General features: G+C 45.1%; 1 protein-coding gene across 2 annotated transcripts in view; it reads left to right on the forward strand.

Annotated features, from left to right (window-relative positions):
- Nucleotides 1-18,415, forward strand: part of STS (steroid sulfatase) — a 441,865-nt gene that overhangs the window by 122,120 nt on the left and 301,330 nt on the right. The window contains exon 2 of one of the 2 annotated variants that reach the window (XM_077480825.1): nucleotides 14,600-14,734. The exons of the other annotated variant lie outside the window; for it this stretch is intronic. Coding sequence (XP_077336951.1) covers nucleotides 14,604-14,734 — 131 coding nt within the window. The 5' untranslated portion in view covers nucleotides 14,600-14,603. The remainder of the gene's footprint in view (nucleotides 1-14,599; nucleotides 14,735-18,415) is intronic. 2 annotated transcript variants of the gene reach the window in all.

The following is an 18,415-nucleotide window of genomic DNA, read 5'->3' on the forward strand; positions in this document are numbered from 1 at the left end:
GCATGAGCGGACTTGCCCACACACGAGCGGACTGTTTCAGCGAACTGTTTGCCAAACAGTTCGCTCAACTTTTGAAATGAACGGACTCGCCCACGTAAGGCGGAGACAAGTCCGCCCATTTCGAGCGCGTGTACAGGTAGGCGGGGCCCACGAAGGAGACGTCGCGGGCTCCGCTGCCTGGAATGGGCTTAAAGGGGAACCCCAACGCCGAAAAAAATCGGCGCGGGGGTTCCCCCAAAGTCCACACCAGACCCTTGTCCGAGCACGCTACCCGGCCGGCCAGGAAAGGGGGGCGAGCGAGCGCGCCCCCCCTCCTGAGCCGTACCAGGCCGCGTGCCCTCAACATGGGGGGTGCCTTGGGGAAGGGGGGGCCGCGCGGCCCCCCCACCCCAAAGCACCTTGTCCCCATGTTGATGAGGACAAGGGCCTCTTCCCGACAACCCTGGCCGTTGGTTGTCGGGGTCTGCGGGCGGGGGGCTTATCGGAATCCGGGAGCCCCCTTTAAGAAGGGGGCCCCTGGATACCGGCCCCCCACCCTATGTGAATGAGTATGGGGTACAATGTACCCCTACCCATTCACCTGTGAAATAAAGTACAAAAAAAAAACACAACACAGGGAAAAAATATTTTATTGCACAGCTCCGGGGGTCTTCCGTCTTCGGGGGTCTTGTCCCCCTCTTCGGTTCTTCTGCCGGGCCACCGCGCCTTCTTATAGCTCTTTTACAGGCGGTGGCCCGGTCTTCTGTCGCCGCTGCCTTCCGTTCTTCTGTCGCCGCCTTCCGTTCTTCTGCCGGGCCACCGCGCCTTCTTGTAGCTCTTTTACAGGCGGTGGCCCGGTCTTCTGTCGCCGCTGTCGCCGCCGCCGCCTTCCGTTCTTGTTCTTCTTGTTCTTCTTCTTCTTCTTCTTCTTCTCCTGGAGATGTTGACTCGACGAGCTCTCCGGCCGGAATGCCAGGGACACGCTCCGCTGCCACTTATATAGTGACAATGGGGCGGTGTCACATGGTATATGTCACATGGGTTGGTCACATGGTGACCCCGCCCCCTTACGATGTCATAGTCCCCATGTGACATCAACCCATGTGACCAACCCATGTGACATATACCATGTGACACTGCCCCATTGTCACTATATAAGTGGCAGCGGAGCGTGTCCCTGGCATTCCCGCCGGAGAGCTCGTCGAGTCAACATCTCCAGGAGAAGAAGAACAAGAACGGAAGGCGGCGGCGGCGACAGCGGCGACAGAAGACCGGGCCACCGCCTGTAAAAGAGCTACAAGAAGGCGCGGTGGCCCGGCAGAAGAACCGAAGGTGGCGACAGAAGAACGGAAGGCAGCGGCGACAGAAGACCGCGCCACCGCCTGTAAAAGAGCTACAAGAAGGCGCGGTGGCCCGGCAGAAGAACCGAAGAGGGGGACAAGACCCCCGAAGACGGAAGACCCCCGGAGCTGTGCAATAAAATATTTTTTCTCGTGTGTTGTGTTTTTTTTTTTTGGGTACTTTTATTTTACAGGTGAATGGGTAGGGGTACATTGTACCCCATACTCATTCACATAGGGTGGGGGGCCGGTATCCGGGGGCCCCCTTCTTAAAGGGGGCTCCCGGATTCCGATAAGCCCCCCGCCCGCAGACCCCGACAACCAACGGCCAGGGTTGTCGGGAAGAGGCCCTTGTCCTCATCAACATGGGGACAAGGTGCTTTGGGGTGGGGGGGCCGCGCGGCCCCCCCTTCCCCAAGGCACCCCCCATGTTGAGGGCGCGCGGCCTGGTACGGCTCAGGAGGGGGGGCGCGCTCGCTCGCCCCCTTTCCTGGCCGGCCGGGTAGCGTGCTCGGACAAGGGTCTGGTGTGGACTTTGGGGGAACCCCCACGCCGATTTTTTTCGGCGTTGGGGTTCCCCTTTAAGCCCATTCCAGGCGGCGGAGCCCGCGACGTCTCCTTCGCGGGCCTCGCCTACCTGTACACGCGCTCGAAATGGGCGGACTTTCCGAGCGGGAACAGTTTGCTCATTTCGAAAGTAGCCTACACACGGGCGGACTGTTCGCTCAAACACAGTTTCAGCGGACAGTTTTTCGGAATTTCCGAAAGACTTTGTCCGTCCAACTGTCCGCTGAAACTGTCCGCTGAAAGCCCACACACGGGCGGACTGTCCGCCCAAACACTGTTCAGCGGACAAGGTTGGGCGAACAGTCCGCCCGTGTGTACGCGGCCTTACGTATGTGTCAAACAGGGGGATGACTGAGATGTTAAATAAAGTATGTACAGCCTATGGATTCACAAATTATTAAAAAAAACTTTTTGCTCTCAATGTCTTATATGTGCAAGACACAATGCTCAGGGAGGTATAAGACCACAGAAAGGGAAGTTCCCTACACCACAATATCCATTCCAACACATTTGCATGGATTTTATTGAATTAGACAAATGTGAAAGGAAGAAATATTGTTTGGTACCCAGGCACCCTGACCAAATGGGTGGAGATATTCCCGACAGGAAGTGCAGATGCACAGACTGTAGCCAAAGCATTACTAAGAGATATTATTCCTAGATTTGGAATCCCTGAAAGGATTTACAGTGATAATGGACCCCATTTTGTAATTAAAAAATATACAACATTTGATAGAAGTGATGAGAATTAAAGGGAAATACCATTGTGCCTATCATTCCCAATCAGCTGGATTGGTAGAAAGACATAATGGCATTCTAAAAAGCAAACTGAGAAAAGTTATGGAAGAAATAGGTAAAAATAATTGGATGTATTGCCTACTAGTAGCTGTGACCAGTATGTATATCACACCCCCAAAAGAAGATGAAAAGGTGCATGTGGGAGATTGGGGTCTCAATAAAAAGTAATAAGAAAAAAGCAGTGGTACTCCCCAAGGTGGGATGGTCCTTTCAAAGTCCTTTTAACTACCCCTACTGTGATAAGGATTGTAGAGAGGTCTACCTGGATTCACCAGTCCCATTGTAAAAACGTTTTACAGGCAGAGTAGGGCCAGTTGGCTACAAGAGGTCCAGAAAGTCCGGCTACAAAGGGAGGTCTCACACAAGGTGGGACTTGTCTCAAACCGGTGAAGTCTCCCTCCCCTTCCAACTCCCCTATCCTATCCGCTGGAACTCTGTAGCTGGTTAGGATGAAAGGGACAGTAATTATCCTTGGGTTACTGGTGACTCTAGGAGAGGCATCCATAAGAGGGGGTAGGCGCTATGGAAGAGTAGAGGAACCTTTGGATTGGGAAAGAACAGGAAAAGCATTAAATCCAAAACTTTATAGAGGGAATAACTAGCACTATACTGGTAGACTTCTGTCAGATTGCAGATTGTGGGGATACAACTGGGGCTAGAGGACTTCTATGGGCAGATAAATATATCTGCTGGCTCTGGAATAAGGCAGGATGTCAAGCATGGGATCAGGCCCTGTGGACTACAGCGCATCAAGATTGGGGGTATAATCAACCAGGGGCTAAAAAGTGTGGTATAAAGGAGAGACTCGTAATCACAAAAGCGGCCAACTCCCCCTGCACAAATAGTAAGAACTGTAACCAACTATTAATAACATTAAAGGAGCCGAGGAAGGAAGATCAGCGGTTGTATTCCATGGGAGCATGGGTGTCAGGAACTGACCCCTCAGGAACATTTTTCCCTGAGGTATTACTACCTAATAAAATTAAACAACAGGAAAAAGTAGACTCAGAAGGGAAAGAAGTAGGCCATACTAAAATAGAAGTTCTGAGTATAACTATAAGATTCACTAACCTAACAATAGAAGATGCCATAGCTTTGGAGACGGGCTACCAAGAAAAAATGAGTGGTTAGAATGGTTGAGGTACACGGTTAGAACTCTGAAAAAGGAAAACTGTTTAGTTTGTGCCGGAGCCAGACTACATTTAGCAACAGTTCCTTTTCCTCTAGATCACAATACAGATCCAGAAGGTTTAAAATGTATGTTGCAATTGTATAATAAGAGCTATAAACCTGAAACAAATTCTACTTGTCACACATTGAGTTTGTTGTTTCCCCCAGTACAGAGACCTCAGATACCTCCAGCGGTTACCGCTTATCCGGGCAACTTTACTTGTTTTGCACTCCCAGGGAACCGTAGCGAGGTGGATCTTGGGTCACTACCTGATGACTACTGTGTGGAGAGGATTAACACGGACAACGGTGACTGGGTTGGACATGACATTCAGAGAGCTGATGTCTGGTGGATGTGTGGGGATAAGAAACTGCGAGCTAGACTACCGGCCAATGCCCAAGGGGATTGTGCTATGGTCCAGCTGGCTATGCCCCTGAGAATCCTGTCAGAATACCCGTGGACTAAGAGTCACCGACAGTATCGTAGGGACACCTCTCCCTTGGGGTCATTTGACTCTCAGATCTACATAGATGAGGTTGGGGTTCCTCGCGGGGTGCCGGACGAGTTTAAAGCCAGGAATCAGGTGACAGCTGGGTTTGAGTCTCTTCTCTGGTGGGTGACTATAAATAAAAATGCTGACTGGATTAATTATATATATAATATAACCAACAACGATTTGTAAACTATACTAGGGATGCTGTGAAGGGCCTAGCAGAACAGTTGGCCCCCACATCTCTAATGGCCTGGCAGAACCGAATGGCTTTAGATATGGTCTTAACTGAAAGAGGAGGGTATGCAAAATGTTTGGTAGCATGTGTTGTACCTTTATCCCCAACAATACAGCTCCTGGAGGGACAGTGACCAGAGCCTTGGAAGGACTGACTGCGCTATCGAATGAATTGTCGGAAAACTCAGGTATTAATGATCCATTCACAACTTGGCTTGAAGGATGGTTCGGTAAATGGACTGGATTTATCACATCATGTTTGATCTCAATCGCTGTGGCTTTGGCCGTTTTGGTCACTTGCGGATGCTGCTGCATTCCCTGTATTCGAGGACTTTCACAAAAACTCATTGCAGTCTCAAGAACAATGTATCAAACCCTCTCTACCTCTGAGGAGACCTATGTGGACATTGAAGCTCAACTTAATGACATACAGTCCGAAAGTGTATAACACAGGGACTTTCATCGAAATGTGTGGAGATAAAATAGTCACACAAAGAGGAGGGAATGTTAGAAAAGTTTTAAATGTTTATTGTGTGACTATTAGAAAAACAATAGTCCTGAGACTGATTTGTTAAAAAGCTTACTTCTGAGCACATTATTGTATTAACTCATTGTATTGTTTTGTCCTAATTAACTCCATAGTAAGTAGGATGATTAGATTTAACTAAATATGATAGCCTAAGAATGTACAGGAAACATAGCTAAAAGAATAAAGGTACTAGTTCGTACCATGACAACTTAATTTATGTTTCCTCAGCCAATAGAAGCATAGAGATGTTATTCTTATGGGTTATGTGAAGGCGGGACACAGTCTTTTGGCAGACATTTTTCTTCAGCTTTCGTGCTGTAAGCATGTCTCTCTGTTGTGGGCCACATCAGAAATACATTTTCCTGCTTCTCAAGAACACCTGAAGTTTTTACTGATCACAAGGGAAGTTCCTAACAATAGCACAGGGATGGTGGGAGACCCTCATAATAAGCAGCCCCAGGAGGATGTCAGCATAGCACAGGGATGGTGGGAGCCCCTCATAATGAGCATAGCACAGGGATGGTGGGAGCACCTCAAAATATGCACAGCAGAGGTACAGCCCCAGGAGGAAGTCAGCACAGCACAGGGATGGTGGGAGCCCCTCATAATAGCCAGCCCCATGAGGAAGTCAGCACAGCACAGGGATGGTGGGAGCCCCTCATAATAAGCAGCCCCAGTAGAAATATGACACAGCTCAACCTCTTCAAAGAGGAGGGTACGGGCATATACAGTGGTGTGAAAAAGTGTTTGCCCCCTTCCTCATTTCCTGTTCCTTTGCATGTTTGTCACACTTAAGTGTTTCGGAACATCAAACCAATTTAAACAATAGTCAAGGACAACACAAGTAAACACAAAATGCAATTTGTAAATGAAGGTGTTTATTATTAAAGGTGAAAAAAAATCCAAACCATCATGGCCCTGTGTGAAAAAGTGATTGCCCCCCTTGTTAAAACATACTATAACTGTGGTTGTCCACACCTGAGTTCAATTTCTCTAGCCACACCGAGGCCTGATTATTGCCACACCTGTTCACAATCAAGGCATCACTTAAATAGGAGCTGCTTGACACAGTAAGGTCCACCAGAAGATCCTTAAAAGCTACACATCATGCCGAGACCCAAAGAAATTCAGGAACAATTGAGAAAGAAAGTAATTGAGATCTATCAGTCTGGAAAGGGTTATAAAGCCATTTCCAAAGCTTTGGGAATCCACCGAACCACGGTGAGAGCCATTATCCACAAATGGCGAAGACATGGAACAGTGGTGAACCTTCCCAGGAGTGGCCGGCCGCCCAAAATTACCCCAAGAGCGCAGCGACGACTCATCCAAGAGGTCACAAAAGACCCCACAACAACGTCCAAGGAACTGCAGGCCTCACTTGCCTCAGTTAAGGTCAGCGTTCATGCCTCCACCATCAGGAAAAGACTGGGCAAAAATGGCCTGCATGGCAGAGTTCCAAGGAGAAAACCACTGCTGAGCAAAAAGAACATCAAAGCTTGTCTCAATTTCTCCACAACACATCTTGATGATCCCCAAGACTTTTGGGACAACATTCTGTGGACCGATGAGACAAAAGTGGAACTCTTTGGAAGGTGTGTGTCCAAGTATATCTGGCGTAGAAGGAACACTGCATTTCATAAAAAGAACATTATACCAACAGTAAAATGTGGTGGTAGTGTGATGGTCTGGGGCTGTTTTGCTGCTTCAGGACCTGGAAGACTTGCCGTGATAAAAGGAACTATGAATTCTGCTGTCTACCAAGAGATCCTGAAGGAGAATGTCCGACCATCTGTTCGTGTACTCAAGCTGAAACGAACTTGGGTTCTGCAGCAGGACAATGATCCTAAACACACCAGCAAGTCCACCACCGAATGGCTGAAGAAAAACAAAATGAAGACTTTGGAGTGGCCTAGCCAAAGTCCTGACCTGAATCCTATTGAGATGTTGTGGTATGACCTTAAAAAGGCCATTCATGCTCGAAAACCCTCTAATGTAACTGAATTAGGACAATTCTGCAAAGATGAGTGGGCCAAAATTCCTCCAGGACGCTGTAAAAGCCTCATTGCATGTTATCGCAAACGCTTGGTTGCAGTTGTTGCTGCTAAGGGTGGCCCAACCAGTTATTAGGTTTAGGGGGCAATCACTTTTTCACACAGGGCCATGATGGTTTGGATTTTTTTTCACCTTTAATAATAAACACCTTTATTTACAAATTGCATTTTGTGTTTACTTGTGTTGTCCTTGACTATTGTTTAAATTGGTTTGATGTTCCGAAACACTTAAGTGTGACAAACATGCAAAGGAACAGGAAATGAGGAAGGGGGCAAACACTTTTTCACACCACTGTAGTACGGTGTGTTTTTTTTTGGACAAGGAAGTGAGCTAAATGAAGAAAGAAGGTCTTTGTACTCGTTAAAAAAAATTGTTTATAGACATACACATGGTCTACTGGTCACATGTGTTGAATTCCTCCGAGATCCATGCCTCATTCATTTTTAGAAATGTGAGGTAGTTAACACTGTCGTGAGCTAGGCGAGTACGCTTATCGGTCACGATCCCCCTGCTGCGCTGAACGTCCTTTCGGACAGGACACTGGATGAGGGGCAAGCCAACAGTTCAATTGCAAATTGGGCAGGCTCTGGCCAGAGGTCAAGCCTGCTCACTCAGTAGTCCAGGGGTTCATCACTCCTCAGAGCATCCACATCGGCCGTTAACCCGATGCAGTCGGACACCTGACGGTCTAGGCGTTCCCTGATGCTGGATCCGGATGACACCTGTCGATGGGTCGGATGAAAGAATGACCTCATATCCGAAGTCACCAACACATCTTCAAACCGGCCTCTTCTTGCAGGCGCTGTTGGATTGGTACCCGCAACTCCTTCTCTGGGAGTGGGAATTGCTCCTCTGCCAGCGCACGCAAAGGCAGAATGCCGCATTTCTCGAAGCAAGGCCTGGAAGTGCTCCATTCTCCCAGGCCTCTGTGACGGCGGTAACATTTCCGCCATTTTGTGTTTGTACCGGGGGTCTAAGTACGTTGCCACCCAGTACTGGTCCTTGACCCTTATGCTTTTTATACGGGGGTCCCTATTAAAACACTGGAGCATGAAGGTCCCCATTTGCACTAAAGTGGAAGCGGTGTGGTGGCCTGGCTCCTGCTCATCATCCAGGATAATGTCATCCTCTTCATTTTCCTCTCCCCATCCACGCACAACAGGGATCCCAGAAAGGTTTAAAGTATGCTCTTCTTGCTCCTCCTCATCCGCCCCGGCACCATCCTCCTCTGACTCCTCTTCAGACTCCTGTTGTTGACTTGTCTCAGATAGAGTAGCCCCCCTGGGAATTCATCCAGCATTGCGACTTCCTCATCTTCCCGCTCCTTCAGGTAGGCGTTAACTGCACGTTTCTGCTGGAGCAGCCTATCAAGCATATAGAAGGTTGAGTTCCATCGCGTCGGGCAATCGCAAATAAGACGTCTGACCGGCAGATTGTGTCGCCGCTGAATGTCAGCAAGGCGAGCCATGGCCGTGTAAGATCTTCTGAAATGGGGCGAGATTTTCCTTGCCTGCTGTAAGATGTCCTGGACCCCAGGGTATTTGAAAAGGAATCGCTGCACGACCAAGTTTAAGATGTGTGCCATGCATGGCACATGCGTGATTTTGCCCTGTTTCAATGCGCTAAGCATTGTCACACACCACTTTACCAACTGTCAAATTGAGCGGTGTTAGCCACTGATCTGCCTGTGAACGCAAAGTTGAAAGGAGTGCCGGGCCAGTGTGGCTCTTGGCTTCCAGGCACAACAGACGCAGCACGGCATGGCAACGTCTCACCTGGCATGTCGAATAGGTTCTGGGGAGCTTGGGCGGCGCAGCGGAAGAGACGCTAGCAGCGGAAGAGACGCTAGCAGCGGAAAAGGAGGAGTCAGCTGAGGAGGAGAGGGAGGAGGATGGAGTAGGAGGAGGAGGAGAAGAAGAGTCAGCCCTGCATGCAATCCGCGGCGGTAAAACCAAATCTTCACGGGTGCCACGGGTTACATGCTTGACGGCCGTCAGAAGGTTCACCCAGTGGGCAGTAAAAGTGATATACCTTCCCTGCCCGTGTTTGCTAGACCACGTGTCTGTGGTCAGATGTATCTTGGCACCGACACTGTGTGCCAGAGATACATTCACTTGCCGCTGAACATGGCCATATAGCTCTGGGATGCCCTTCTCTGAGAAATACTTCCTTCCTGGGACCTTCCATTGTGGTGTTCCAATGGCCAAAAATTTGCGAAAGGCCTCCGAGTCCACCAGTTTATATGGCAGTAGTTGGCGGGCTATGAGTTCTGACAAGCCAGCCGTCAACGGTTGGGCAAGAGGGTTATCCGGCGTCATCAATTTTTTACGCTCGAACATTGGGCCCACGGAAGCCTGCCTTTTTGCAGAAAAATGTGAGCTTGGCGTGATGGAAGGTGGAGTGGAGGACAATTGTGAGGAGAGAGGAGAAGGAGAAGTAGAAGACGAGGCTGGACGGTGAGAGCCTGCAGTGTGGCTTTGTGTGTTCCGTTGCTCCCACTCAGCTCGGTGATGGCTGCTCATGTGCCTTCTTAAGGCGGTCGTCCCTAGGTGAGTGTTGGGCTTACCGTGACTAATGCGTTGACTGCAAAGATTGCAGATGGCAACGCTATTGTCAGCAGCGGACACGTTAAAAAAAGCCCACACTGCGGAGCCATGTGCCGGTGTCCTGGGAGCGCCAGATGTGACCGTGCATGGTCGATGACTCGCTCCTGATACATTTGCAGTCTGCTTTGTCCCTCCTGTACAATGTAAGTTATTCCTGCTTCTCCTCCCTATCTGCTGGTCCATATCTCCCATGTGACATCACTAGACACGTCATCATCAATGTCACTTTCCCCACCGCTATAAGTAGAGATCTCGGAGTAGGCAGCAACACCGGGGACCAACCTCCTCCTTGGGCTGATCTGGGTACTGTCGTCAGACTGCTGAGTAGCGGTTGTTGCTACCTCCTCTTCCTGATCCAATACCAAGAGTGGCTGCGCATCAGAAATGTCCTCTTGATATGGATCGGAAAATAATTCCTGTGACTCAAGCGGAAGGTATGTGGTGGTGGTGGTGGTTTTGTTGGTGGTAGTGTCTTTGGGGGTGCACATAGCAGAGAGTGAAGAAGAGGGTGCAGATCGAGAGGATGAGGAGGGTGCAGAAGAGTAAGGCTGAGCGAGCCACTCAACCAAGTCTGGTGCTTCCTTTAAAGTAATTGAACGCACCTTCTGCAACTTCCCACTTTGGCTCAAGCCTGTTGCTCCTGCCCTACCCCTACCACCCCTGCGGAAGGGCCTGCCTCTTCCTCTGCCTGTCATTTTTTAAATGACCCTGTGACAAAACTCTCAGTCCCTATGCCGATGAAGGACTGCTGCAGTATAGGGCAGCGGTCAGCAGTAGTGCACCTCAACCCTATGTATTGTGGACCGATACCAGTCCTTATAGAATGGCAGACTGTACCTCACTCAACCCTATGTACTGTAGTACCCTATACCTTACCAGTCCTTATAAGGACCTTTGTGGACCAAGTAGGTTGTGTGTGAGTGATTAGCAGACTGTACGTCAGTCCCTATACCGATGAAGGACTGCTGCAGTATAGGGCAGCGGTCAGCAGTAGTGCACCTCAACCCTATGTATTGTGGACCAATACCAGTCCTTATAGAATGGCAGACTGTACCTCACTCAACCCTATGTACTATAGTACCCTATACCTTACCAGTCCTTATAAGGACCTTTGTGGACCAAGTAGGTTGTGTGTGAGTGATTAGCAGACTGTACGTCAGTCCCTATACCGATGAAGGACTGCTGCAGTATAGGGCAGCGGTCAGCAGTAGTGCACCTCAACCCTATGTATTGTGGACCGATACCAGTCCTTATAGAATGGCAGACTGTACCTCACTTTGTAGTACCCTATACCTTACCAGTCCTTATAAGGACCTTTGTGGACCAAGTAGGTTGTGTGTGAGTGATTAGCAGACTGTACGTCAGTCCCTATACCGATGAAGGACTGCTGCAGTATAGGGCAGTGGTCAGCAGTAGTGCACCTCAACCCTATGTATTGTGGACCGATACCAGTCCTTATAGAATGGCAGACTGTACCTCACTCAACCCTATGTACTGTAGCACCCTAGACAGACCAAGTTACCAGTCCTTATAAGGAGCTTTGTGGAACAAGTGGGTTGTGAATGATTAGCAGACTGCAGCAGAAGGGCAGCAGTCAAGTATAATATTCTTTCTATATTTGGAAGAAAGAATATTATACGTGTACAAGCCTATTACCATACCACTGATACCAGTCCTGAAAAGAACCTTTGTGGAACTAATAGTAACAGCTACTGATTAAACTGACCCTCACTGCCTCACACACTGCTTCCTGCCTGTCCCTATATAAACTGACAAAACAGAGGCTACTGGAACAATAATTGAAATAGCACTTTTGTGGAGCTGATAGTAACAGCTAATGACTAAACTGGCTGTCCCTGCAGCACACACCGTCCTGTCCCTTTCTCTAAACTGACAAAAGACACTCAGGCTGCTGCAACAATCACTAGCACAGCACTGCCTATCCTGAACTACACCTAACACCTATACCAGTCCTGAAAAGAACTTTTGTGTACCAAATAGCTAGCGATTTGGGTCACTGTAATCTCTCCCTGCTCCACACAGCAACCTCTCCCTATAGTGACAGAAGAAAGAATGTAAAATGGCCGCCGGATCGGGTGTATTTATAGGTTAGGGAGAATGTCCAAGTGTCCATGTGCTGTAATGTCTCAATTTGCTGTCCTGTACCCCATGATGGATGTGTCATCATAGGTCAAAGTTCTTTTACACAGTAAACGTGGAAGTCCGCTGGGTGAACGGCGCCAATAGTCCGCCGAAAGGGCGGACCGCGAACAGCAGAAATTCGCCGCGAAACGACCGCCGGGCGAACTGTTCGGCCATCACTAGTGGTAAATAAGTCAATAACATTGTCATAGACATGGGGGTGGATTTACTAAAACTGGAGAGTGCAAAATCTGGTGCAGCTTTGTAAAGAAACCAATCGGCTTCCAGTTTTTTTGTTTTTTTTGTGAAAGCTTAATTGAAAAAGCTGAAGTTAGAAGCTGATTGGCTACCATGCATAGCTGCACCAGATTTTGCACTCTCCAATTTTAGTAAATCAACCCCAGTGTACCTCCGTTTTTACAATGTATCCATACATTTTTTTTAAATGTGACCTTTTGGTGTCTCTTAAAAATTAAATATAACTAGGATTGGTAACTTGGAATGGTTCCCTCCCACAATTCACTTGTGGGTTTTTAAACAGAGCATTCATTGTTCTGAAATAATAGACATATTTATGGCAGTGGAGAGGAGGCACAGCTGTGGAAGCATCTATTATGTTTATGTCAGTTAAGGCCAATGGCATATCAAAAGCAAATTCCATCATGTATTATAGATCTCTGTTCCTTTGATTTTGTAGGTTCCGTATTATCAAATTTTTTATCTAAATTAATACAATGTTTTCTGAAATCCCCATTCTCTGCTCATCTAAGTATCACATACACACACTGTTGATCTTATTTTGGGGGCTATGGTTGTGTTAATTAAAAAAGAGAGCCAACATCTTTGGCATCATGTAATAAGTGTAAGCTATCTGGAAACTGTAAAGACTACAAATATTTTAAACATAAAATATACAAATACCTAAAATGCAGGAATGTGAACACTTCTGAAGAAAACAGGATAAAGCAAAACATAATCTCTAAGTTTAAGGAAAAACCAGGTGACTATCCCGATTTTAATTGTTCTTCTTTTCTTTTTTTTTTACTTACAAATATATACGAGAGGGTTTAAGTAAAAACAGGACTTTTCATTTTACAGGTATAAAAAGGAATGCTAGCGTGGTGGTATTACACATAGTAGTAAGTGACAAGTGTGTCCTTTTACTGATAGGCAGTGCACATGTCGAAGGCCAGTCCAGAGAATGTTAATCAAGATGGCAGACAACAGTCTTAGTGCATGCATGGAGCAGTGTGTGGTAATGACGTTTCTTGTTTACAAAGACGTAACATCCGTAGATATCTGCAGAAAACTTTGAGTACAGTGATGAGAAGCTCAGGCGCAATAAGACATTTGAATGGTGTAAACGTTTTAAAGATGACCATACGTCTGTCACTGATGATCCCGGATGTGGTGGTTCCCAGCCCACAGCAGTCATTCCAGTGAGCATTCACCAGTGAATATTACTGTCATGTTCTGAGTGATATGCATGCACGACTGTGGAAAAAACTGCCTGGTTTGATCACTAAGGGAGTCCTGTTTCTTCAGGACAACGCACAAGTTCATACTGCTCACCACAACCCAGCTTTTAGGTATTGCCACATCCTTCTTATATCGCTGCAAGTGATTTCCACCTGTTTGGACCCCTAAAAGAGTTTCTCTGAGGTCAGCATTTCAGCACTGATGACAAAGTGAAACAGACTGTCCTAGGATGGTTCAGAAATACTGCAAATCTTTCTATGCTGAAGGTTTCCAGGCATTATCGCTTGGATAAGTGTATAAATGTAGCAGGGGAGATGCCCTCATACAATTTATTAAGTACCAATAAATTATGTTTTTTAAAGATGATTTTAACTCAGTATTAGACCACAACCAGGTAACCCTTTAGTTGGTGACATCCTAAAATGCAAAAATATTATAAATTCTATTCTGAGTGCACAATGCTTGGAACCAGCCTCTTAGTGATGCCTATACCATTTATTAATTAGTACAAGTATTTGGCAAAAAGGGGATCTGGTTTTCTTGCACTCCTGTAGTTGACCATTGGAATGAAACGTGACCAACAAAGCCAGTAAATAAAAAAGGCAATTCCCAAAGAACACTAAACAGTTCTGACTTTCAGCAGGGTCACTCTATTTTTTTTTTACACATCATATCATCATTATATTTTATCATTCATTCTCCTTAAAGCATTATTTTACAAACACAAGCAGCAAAAACATGTTTTGAAAGAGAAAAGTTACAGTACTGCATAACAAGCAACTTTAGGTAAACCTAAAAACAAGAGTTCTGGGAAGTTCTCTTGGGCTAAATTTATGGATGAGCACAAGAAACTGAAAACGAAATTATGTATAATTCATATTCATATTTTGTTATTCTTTCCTTCAGCTTTCACATCCTTAGTCTTGTTTTTCAGCCATTGGAAGCACGCTGTTTGTTATATTAGTTTTCAATTGTCATGCTGATTTTTTTTCATCTTTATCCCGATTTTTTCTTTTTGCATAATATTGACATTTTTTTCTTCAAAAAGTAAATTTTATCATAGCTGTAGCAAAAAAAAAAAAAAGATTAATCAGATTAATGTGCAATAAAGTACTTTGAAAGTTCTATCATTTAATTACTTGATGTGTTTTATTGCTACTTTGTTTCACATTTTGCTCACTTTTACTATCCTTTACCTTTTTTGTGTAGAAATATGAAGATTTTGACACTAATGATATCTTTGTTCAGTCTCTGCACTGCAAAATCATTGCCCAACTTTATTCTTATAATGGTTGATGACATCGGCATTGGCGATATAGGATGTTATGGGAATAACACGCTCAGGTTTGAAAAATGCTTTCTTCTTAATTACATTGTTGTTTGGTTAAAAAAAAAAAAGTCTAAGCCCTTGTACACACGGTCGGAGAATCCGTCGGAATGTGTCCTATCGGACAATGTCGTCGGATAATCCGACTGTGTGTGGTATGCATCGGACTGATTCTGTCCGAATATCCGTCGGACCCAATTTTCTAACATGTTGGAAATATTTCCCAACCAACTGGTTCGATCGGACATTCTCCGATCATGTGTAGCGAATTTTGATCGGACCAAGTGCCACGCATGCTCAGATCCAATTCCTACATCAAATATTGGCTACTAGCCTGAATGTAGTCCCATCGTAATGAAATTACGTCATCACGTTCTGAAAGATCGGATTTTTCGACAACTTAGTCCGACCGTGTGTATGCAACAGTTTCGGACACAATCCGTCGGACTAAATCCGATGGACAAAATCCGACGGACAAAATCCGACGGACAAAATCCGACGGATTTGGTTGGCAGAATCTCCGACCGTGTGTACAGGGGCTAAGATATTTCTAGTAATATATGTGGATTTTCTTCTTGATGGAGAACTTTATGACAGTAAAGAGTCTTGACCTTTTCTAGTTTTTAAAGTAATATTCATAGGGGAGGTTAAGGGGCTTGAACATGGTCATGCAGGAGAACAAAACAATTAGAAATATAAATGTGTATTTTGAGATTACTTGTTAGAGTTTTTGTAGACAGACAAGGATCTCCTTAGTCACAGAAGAGCTAAGCAGCAAAGTACCTGCGCTATTTACTGAGCTGCCTCTTTACAGAACATATAGACTGAAAACCTGTGTGGGTGGATTTACTAAATAAAAATAAGCTGTTTACCTAAAGTAAGTGTTCATTTTGCATGTAAATATTAGTAATTAAAGGATAAGTTCACCCTAACGCCAAAATCTCTACATCTACAGACATCCATGACCTAACACTAACTTATGTAGCCCTGTAAAGAAAAAAACAGTACACATACCTTTTTTGAAGCTGGTCCGGTCCAGTCTCCAGCGGCAGAAGCTCTGCAGAGGACACTGCCTACAACCACTGTGAAATGAATGGGAAGTGACGTCACCTATAGACTTACTATGGGGCTTCCATTGTCAGATGTGTCCTCTGCACCCGCCTCCACAGTGAAGCCGCAGCTGACAGCTCAGCACAAGATTGGGTCTGATTGGCTTCAAATAAGGTATGTATAGAAATTTATTTTTTACAAGGTTAGATAGGTTAGTGTTAGATCTCGTGGATGTCTGTAGATTTAGAGATTTTTGTGTTATGGTGGACTTATCCTTTAAGGTAAAGCTGCGTTCACTTCAAAGTCTCAATCATGTCCTAAAAAGGCCCCGTTTTTTTTTCCTTGCATATGATTGGATATTCAAAGTGAACACAGCTAACATTTAGTTTACTCCATCAGTAGGTCCACTCCATTGTATAAAGAGACCAAGATATACCACGGCACAAGTACCCTTTCTTATAAAAGTATACAACTAGGAAACATAGTGAACATATCATAGTAAAGGTCTTTTTGTTAAAACGCTTTTATGAATATAAAGCGGGAGTTCAAAGAGAATCCACAGCTGAACAATTGAAGGTTAACTTCTGGATTGGCGGTTTTTAATTCAAGCTTGAGCCTAAAGCAGAGATGAATGTGGTATCACTTGCCACAGCTAATTTACTACATTTTGTTATAAAACTGAACACATAGCTTTAATGTCATATTGCAGTTTTAAGATAATTCCTAAAGGATTTACAAAACTGTAAGGAATAATGAGTGCCATAAAGCAAACTCAATAATTTTATTACACATAGATTGTCCACACTTATTCTGGAATGAAAAACATGTTTAAAACTGAAGCTGAAGCTCTTACAGGTAAATGATATCATGTGTAAAGCTATGTATTAAAAAAGAAAAGGTTATCTGTAACCATGCACGTGAGTTAATTCATCCTTGCAAGTGGTGAAAGTGTACACTGAGCTGCACATGCAGTGCTCACTGTACATTGTTAGGAAGATTGCAAACAGACAGATAAGAATAATTTATCATAGAAGAGATATAGAGGTTGATTTACTAATGCAAAATCTGGTGCAGCTGTGCATGGTAGCTAATCAGCTTCTAACTTCAGCTTGTTGATTTAAGCTGATTGGTTTTTATTGTTTTTTTTTATGCAGAGTTTCACCATATTGTGCACTGTCTAGTTTTAGTAATTCAACCCCATAGTATGTATTTTTGCAATAGAAAACCTTTCTGTTTTGCACATTTTGTATAAAAACCAAATTTGTGATTTTGACCAGTTAATGGTCATACATGAATAACTACCTATCAGAAACCATGAAATCAGGCTGAGACAGAAGTACAGTTAAATTACACTTGTTTAATAATAAAATTAAAAAGGACAAACATAGTCAAAACATAGCCAAAGTTCAGTAACCGGAATGGATAGTCAGCCAAGCCAGAAGTCAGAGATCAATGTAGTGGAATAGCAAGCAGCATCTGGAGCCAGAAGGGATGTCAACAAAGCAAATCTTGAACCGGATGGAGATGGTTTCTGTGATGTTGACCAAGGTGAAGGCAGAGAACCTCTGAACTCTGGCTTAAGTAGGCGGGACTGACAAGCAGGATATCATCAACAGAGTAACTGTGGAGAGATAGGACCTGGCAATTAGCCGACAGCTGAGCGGCCAGCTCAGAGATGGAAAGGCTGAGCCCAGCCCTGACACTACCAAATCATTAATAACTGTGATAGCAGCATTACGTGAAAGGTCTTAGGCTTACAATATAAAATCATATTGCCAGCTTACAATCCAGCTTCTTCAGTGTGTACTTCCACCTATAGACCTTTAATATTGGGGTTCTCCCTGAATCAAGGGGTGAGAGATTCAACTTCAATGGCATGCAGTAGGGGAAAAGGGAGCATACCTGTCTAGAGCCTGGTGAGTAGAAAAACCTCAGATATCTACCCATTGACACAAACTTGGGTCAAGGAGGAGGCACAGAAAAGTTGTAGCCATTTATTAGATCAAGAGCCAATCCCAAAGCTGTGTAACATTTACCACAAGTAGCCCCATTCGACAGAATATAATGCTTTTACTGCAGCCAGACTCCTCACAATCCTGGTGTTCACCGAGCCATGGGAGGCTTGTAAATTCATGAACAAAGATCTTGTGTTGAGGTGTTTTTACCAGGCATAAAGCCAGTTTGATCCAGTTGTATAATGGATTGGATGACTTGATTAAGCCAGAGGGAATTGATTTTCATTAAAATATTAACATTTGTTTGTAGAGCTATAGGATACCAGATCAAGAGGACCATTATTTGTCTTGGGGATAAGAATAATAAGCAATGATAGACATAAGTTGAATATGTTTCTTCAAGGCAAGCGTCTTTGTGTAGGTGGCATAGAAGTTCATTGGTAAGCCATTGGTTCCAGCCCAGTCAACTTGGAAATGGGAGTCTGAATCTCAGTAAAAGTAAGGGGCACCTTGACAGTCTGTTTGGAGGTCCATTGTGGAAAAGAAACAGATTGTAGGTACTGGAGATTTTTTTAATTGTTTAAGTGCACTTAGAGGTATAAAATTGCTAGTAGAAGGAGGCAGAAAATTAGAAGGAGGCAGAAAATTGAAGCATCTCCTGCAAGTCTGTATTTAGGTAACCCATCAGCACTT

Source organism: Lithobates pipiens, unplaced genomic scaffold (genome assembly GCF_037356315.1).
Source record: "Lithobates pipiens isolate NorthernLeopardFrog02 unplaced genomic scaffold, aLitPip1_a1.2 Scaffold_16, whole genome shotgun sequence".
Taxonomy (NCBI): Eukaryota; Metazoa; Chordata; class Amphibia; order Anura; family Ranidae; genus Lithobates; species Lithobates pipiens.